We start from the raw sequence: 7,500 nt of genomic DNA on the forward strand, positions 1-7,500 counted from the left end.
AATTAGATTAAAACAATATGTAATATATAGATAGAATGCGCTTGGCCAAGGAGTTCACAACATTGCCATCCGGAAGTATAACGGACCAACATACACACACTGTGTAACCATGAACTTTTAGAGACTAGTTAAAACAGTTTAGTGAGAACAACTCACAAACGCGGATGGCAAAAACAATAACAAAGGCCTGAGTGACGTCATCTTCGAACTATCTATATATATATATATATATATATATATATAATATATATATATATATATATATATATATATATATTGTGTTAATCTAACTTGTGGGGGCGAAGTGGCCGAGTGGTTAAGGCATTGAACTGTGACCCGGAAAGTCCCGATTCAGGCACTTTCTTTTTTTCCTTAGGCAAGAAAATAATCTCACTTTGGACAACATGGGTGATTCTTGTTGACATCAGACATCTTGTTTTTATAAATTATCTATATTCCTTCTCGGAATGCCGAGGCGACGATGTCTAAGATGTCGTGACGGAAGGGAATAATTATATATATATATATATATGTATTATATATATATATATATATATATATATATATATATATATATATATATATATACATATATATATATATATATATATATATATATATATATATATATATATATATATATATATATATATATATATATATATATATAAGAGCTTGATAACCTTAATAGTAAGGCTCTAATTCTCTTCAACAGTCGTAACGTCACCTCCTTCCTAATAACGCATGAAAACTTAGTAAAACTGGTTCTAAACTATCGGAACAATGGCGGACGCCGTATGAAATATTTCTCCGGCGAGCATAAAGTGTATCCAGATTTTTAAAAAACACATAAATTTTATCATGTTTTGACTTTTACACATTCTGATCACAAGGCATATGAAAAGTTCTAGCCGACATGAAATATAAAAAGTAATGATTTTCTTTGTTTAGAACCAAGATGGCCTCCGATGCAGGGCGGCGTGACATCAGACTATTGAATCGTATTGCAATGACTGGAATACTCTCATGCCAACACATGTTATTTATTTATTCAGAAAAATTGAGTGGAACGAGAGATTAAGTTGATAATAATAGAAAATGGAGTTAGTTTTGTTGAGAATATAGATAGTTCGAAGATGACGTCACTGAGATCTTTGTTCTTGTTTTTTTGTCATCCGCGTTTATGAGTAATGCTCACTGAACTGTATTAACCTGACTATAAACGTTCATGGATACACACAGTTTTGTGTTTTGGTCCGTTATACTTCCGGATGGCAATGTTGTGAGCTTCATAGCCAAGCGCATACTATCTATAGATTGAGCACTACAAATGATTTGTAAACAAACTTCGCGGAGCTTGTGTGTCTTGAACCTTTGACTTCAAGAAATCGGGAGAGTGACTCAGTATAGACACTACGTTGGAACCACATTTTTAAAAAAATGTTGGAGCGTTGGATTGCGTCAACTGCATGGCGTCCCTTCCGCGGCCAATGGAGTTGTCTTATTTGTAAGGTCGTGGGTTCAAGCCCCCATTGCAGCGAACGTTATTCTCTATTGACCTCTGGCACTTTTCTACTCACTTCATTTTATGTTTTGTTTATTTACATGTCTGATAAGCAAAGTAAATTTGTAGTCCCAGTTTATGGCAGTTAACACTGGTTAATAAGCAAAGGGTGAATTGGGCAAGTGGTTAAGGTATTGCACTGTGATCCGCATGGTGCCGGGTTCGAACATGGCCATTGTAAAGTTATGGCCTGATACCGTAGCCATCGTTATGTTATAGCCTGATACTGAAATCCAAAAGGACTGGCAGTTTGACGTCTTTTTGTGGTAATTGCACCGCCTAGTGAGTTGTCGTTAGTAGAGCTCATGGAAACAAGTGGTCTCATTGGTTGAACTATTGGATATAACTCTCGATTTGTTTTCTTTTATGGCCAAAGACTGGCATTTTGACGTCAATTTTTGGTCAGTGTCAGGCTATAAGTTAACGATGGCTACGGTTTGAGCCCCCGCTTCAAGCACTTTTGTTATTTTTCTTTGGGCAAGATTATTAACCCCCAATTGGACAACACGGGTGATTCCTGTTGACATCAGACATCCTGTTTGATGAATTATCTATATTCCTTCATGAAATGCCTAGGCGACGGGATATTATGGTGCTATTGCGAATAGGCGTAATTTTTTGTTAAAAATTGAATACGCAAGTTGCTGTGGGTTATTCACATCTTCCTCAAAGTACCAATCTGTAATATGTGGCCCGTCGTGACTGTTCGGTAAGAAAGGTAGACGATGACTGAGTACCTTTTTATCAAACGCTCGCGGTGAATCCCATGGAAATCTATGAGATGTTGGAACAGAAATGTAGAGATTGAGTGCGTACCTTTTTATCAAATCATCACCGGATTCCCATTGAAATCTATGAGATCTTGGAACAGAAAGGCAAACACTGAGTGCGTACACATTTTATCAAACCATCACCGTGATTCCCATGGAAATCTATGAGATCTTGGAACAGAAAGGTAGACACTGAGTGCGTACCTTTTTATCAAATCATCACCGGATTTCCATGGAAATCTATGAGATCTTGGAACAGAAAGGCAAACACTGAGTGCGTACCTTTTTATCAAATCATCACCGTGATTCCCATGTAAATCTATGAGATCTTGGAACAGAAAGGTAGACACTGATTGCGTACCTTTTTATCAAATCATCACCGGATTTCTATGGAAATCTATGAGATCATGATACAGAAAGTCAAACACTGAGTGCGTACCTTTTTATCAAACCATGACGGTGATACTCATGGATATCTATGAGTAATGTAAATGTTGCTGCTCGAAGCTCGAATAAATAAATAACAATGTGAAATTGAATGTAAGCTTCAATTTAATTGCAAAAACAGATCAAGTGAACGTTTCGTGTTTCCTCTTTATCGACAAAACATGATGAATGAAACACTATAGATTAATGAGATAATGTGGTAGTGTCGTTGTTAAGATGAATAAACAAAACATTGATTGGCAGGACACAGTATGCTCCTTTGTAAGGAAGCACGAATTAAATTAGAACATTAGATATTATTTCTAAAAGGTGCGCAATTAATGAAGTAGTTTCGTATGGCTACAACTCCACGTTGTTTCGCTTCACCCAATCCGCGAAAGCACTGTCCGCCTTATGAACCATTTGGTAGCCACCTGGGGGTGCTGTTGCGGGGCACTTCAAAATGATGTGGTCCATGTCTGGGCAAGGGTCATCGGATGCTGGGCATTTTGGAGATGATGCATAATCCCATCGATGCAAGTCTGAGGCTGTTCTTATTCTGTTGCATATATTGACCATTCTTTTCTGGTAAGTGTATGGAAACCAGGCAGTGGTATGTTCGTTGGTTCTTCAATAATTTCACTAGCCTTTGGTGGTTTTTGTTTCCATTCCTCACGCCAGGCCTCCTCTAGGTCAAATGTAATTAAGTAATTAATGAAGTGAGAAGAGGGGAGGCGGAGCGGAACTGTGTAATGAACACCTTTCACCTCAAGGCATGACCTAGAGACTGGACCTCATTTCAATATTATACTACATTTTCTCTTTCACGTTTGAAACTGCATTACACATCTCCGCCTCCCCTCTTTTTACTTAATTAATTGCGCACCTTTTAGAAAAATGTATTGTTCTATTTCAATTCGTGAACACTATTTCCTGCCCAACAATGTTTTGTTTATTCATCTTAATAACGCCACTACCACATTATCTCATTCATTTGTAGTGTTTCATTCATCCTGTTTTGTTGATATACGGGACGCTCAAAACGTTCACTTGATTTGTTTTTATTATTAATTTTAAGCTTACATTTAATTGCATATTGTTATTTATTTATGGAAATCTATGAGAACTGGAAACAGAAAGGCAAACACTGAGTGCGTACACATTTTATCAAACCATCACCGTGATTCCCATGGAAATCTATGAGATCTTGGAACAGAAAGGTAGACACTGAGTGCGTACCTTTTTATCAAATCATCACCGTGATTCCCATGGAAATCTATGAGATCTTGGAACAGAAAGGTAAACACTGAGTGCGTACCTTTTTATCAAACCATCACCGTGATTCCCATGGAAATCTATGAGATCTTGGAACAGAAAGGTAAACACTGAGTGCGTACCTTTTTATCAAACCATCACCGTGATTCCCATGGAAATCTATGAGATCTTGGAACAGAAAGGTAAACACTGAGTGCGTACCTTTTTATCAAACCTTCATGGTGATTCCCATTGGAATCTATGAGATCTTGGAACAGAAAGGTAGACACTGCCTACCATCTTATCAAACAATCGTCATGGGAAATACTTTCAAACTGACGTGTACTTATTCGCAGGTCTGACAACCCAAATTTTCATGGGCTCGTTGTTGTAACGGAAGTACACTCAAACCAACATAAGATTATGTCCATTACAACGTTAAATTCAGCCCCAAATTACATTCAGTTACCAGACCTACAAACACATATACCTGTGTGTAATCACTAAAGTAAAAACAATAAAGTCTGAACCACTATTGTATATAATAAAAGTTTAATATTCATGAACAAAATAATAAGTTGGTAGTTTTAGTAAAGCGCATGAAAGCGAAAATAATGATAACGATAATGATGATGACGATGATGATGATGATGATGATGATGATGATGATGATGATGATGATGATGATGATGATGATGATGATGATGATGATTTTGATGATGATGATGATGATGATGATGATGATGATGATGATGATGATGATGATGATGATGATGATGATGATGATGATGATGATGATGATGAAGATGGTGGCGATGCTTATGAGAATTCTAAAGATGATTATAATGATAAAATAATGATGATGGCGATAATACTAGTACGATTAATACGAATAACAATAAAGTTACTGTTGACGTTAATAATAATATCATTATTATCATATCCTTGGCGCGTATTTTTGGTGATCTTAAATTAAATAGTAGCATTATTGAACTTCTGATTATTGCATAGATAAGTATCAATACATACTTTAATATATAAAAAATATTATGAGGAAAAGAGATTGGATGAATAAAGGGCGTTTTATTTGAAAAGGTGGCCAAAAATCTCATCTGTTTAATTAGTAAAAATCGATTTATTTAAAATGACAGTTTAAAAAATTTGATTTTTATAAAATTGAGCTTTTATATAGCGCAATATCCACTAAACGTGCTCAAAGCGCTTTACAAGGGGTCCCTGGCCAACAGCAACGTTTAATTTGTAGGACCGGATATGACGCCTGTTAGGCGATATTACATTTTTTTATGAAGAGAGATACCGCTGTAAAAAGTCAGGTACTCATTTTACACCTGTGTACGGTGAGAGAATATGAGTAAAGAGCAATTTACAAGGACTTAAATATGCGCCGAGAAACCGAGGCTCAAACGCAGGACCCTCCGATCTGAAGGCGAGTGTCATACCACTAGACCGCACGAAATACTGGTTCAAATCTCATTGGAATAGCGAGACTAGTCATCCAGAGGACGGGGTACATACATTGTAAAACTTGTATTCTGGTTTCAGTGTGATAACATCTATGTTTGTTTTTAAGGGTTTTACGGCACTTGTAACACATTGAGTTCATATCAGCGCCAGTAAAAAGGAAGATAAATGGGATAGTACAAAGTTTTAGAATTACAATTAAATCACTCAAGAAAAGGTAAGACAAAGGGGAATACTCTTCAACAGTCGTAACGTCACTTCCTTCCTAATGACGCATGGTAACTTAATAACACTGGCTCTAAACTATCGGAACAATGGCGGACGCCAGGCGGCGTGACATCAGACAATTGAATCGTATTGGTGTATATTCCAAGAGCACACCATCATGGTACTTAGTTTGAGCTCTCCTAAAAGTCTCATCCAGACACAAGCCCAGGTCCCCAATAAGAGGAACACACTCAAATGTTTAAAAATCATATATAGTATGTAAATAAACAGAATGCACTCCATAACAGAGAGATGATTTACAAGGGAAAAAATATCATCTCCCAAAACAAACTATAAATGTGATTGTTTCCCTCTCGGCCAATGTATCCGGCCAGGGCCAGGACAAATCCAAGTAATCTCATTCCAATACAAAGACAGAAAGCATGATGAAAACATATATAGGGGGATAGAAGACACTGTGAGCGGAAGCGAGGACGAGAGACGAATGCGCACAACCAACATGACGTTCTGTCTCTAATAACTTTTCCGCCGGTGACGTAAAAGTCTATGGGTGACGTACGATCAAGGGACGCTACTCTTCCGCTAATCTCATTCCCTATAGCCCAACGATAAGCCAGCTGGTCGTAAAAGGCGACTAACGTTGAGTGACTTCCCCTTTTCGAGTCACCTGATGGTTCCTCCAGGTTGGGGGTTGTCGAAGGGTCAACACTCCTTCAGTAAAACTCAAATTGTGACAGAAACACAGGCGGACAAACCAAGTACAATTATTTTAGCTTGGAGCGACAGAAGAGTTTCTGCAATGACATAATCTATGAAGGACATCTGACAAAGCCGAAAGAAGATGCTATACAGAGAATAAGTGATAAGGCATGGAACTAGATTAAAAAGGCACCACTGGATGGGGAGAGATGGGAACTTTTTGTCTGTGGCTATGCCCTGTCCCAGGGTGAAAAAGACATTGATGATGATGGTGATGATGATGATGATGATGATGATGATGATGATGATGATGATGATGAGGATGATTAAGTAGTAAATGATGTTCGTTAATAAAACCATCCATTCTTGCTCTTTAACGACCAATAATCCTAAGAACGTGGCTATACATCCTTCTACAAAGACGTTATGTCATCATGTGCTTCTATATCGATGGTAGGTGGATCAAACCTCTGAAGCCCCAATTTTCACCATCGGCAGATCAAAAACATTGAGCTTTGAGTTCTTTCTATATAGGGAATGAGATTAGCGGAAGAGTAGCGTCCCTTGATTGGACGTCACCCATAGTCTGTGACGTCACTGGCAGAAAAGTTATAGAGAGAGAGCGTCATGTTGGTTGTGCGAATGCGTCTCTCGTCCTCGCGGAAGAGAGGACGAGAGACGCATGCGCACAACCAACATGACGCTCTCTCTCTCTCTCTAATAACTTTTCTGCCAGTGACGTCACAGACTATGGGTGACGTCTAATCAAGGGAAGCTACTCTTCCGCTAATCTCATTCCCTATAGCGCAATATCCACTAAACATGCTCAAAGCGCTTTACAAATATAGGGTCCCTGACCAACAGTAACACGTAAAATGTAGAACGAGACATGACGCCTTATAGACGATATTACATTTTTTTTCTCGACAGAGACAACGCTGTTAAAGGCCAGGCACTCATTTTACACCTGAGTAAAGTGAGAGAATGAAAGTAAAGAGGCTCGAACCCAGGACCATCCGATCTGAAAGCGAGTGACATACCTCAAGGCCTCTGAAGTCTACATACGAGCTTTGCGCA

The 7,500-nt window shown here is 38.1% G+C and overlaps 1 protein-coding gene across 3 annotated transcripts in view; it reads left to right on the forward strand.

Annotated features, from left to right (window-relative positions):
* The window catches only part of LOC144960580 (uncharacterized), a 6,375-nt gene extending 6,265 nt beyond the window's left edge, over positions 1-110 (forward strand). For all 3 annotated transcript variants that reach the window (XM_078893801.1, XM_078893800.1, XM_078893799.1), the window contains exon 2: positions 1-110. This exon is cut by the window's left edge and continues 1,159 nt beyond it. In XM_078893801.1, coding sequence (XP_078749927.1) covers positions 1-6 — 6 coding nt within the window. In that variant the 3' untranslated portion in view covers positions 7-110.
* The last annotated feature ends 7,390 nt before the right edge of the window (positions 111-7,500 follow it).

This window comes from Berghia stephanieae, chromosome 15 (genome assembly GCF_034508935.2).
Source record: "Berghia stephanieae isolate SIO BIC M18660-M18661 chromosome 15, UCSD_Bste_1.3, whole genome shotgun sequence".
Taxonomy (NCBI): Eukaryota; Metazoa; Mollusca; class Gastropoda; order Nudibranchia; family Aeolidiidae; genus Berghia; species Berghia stephanieae.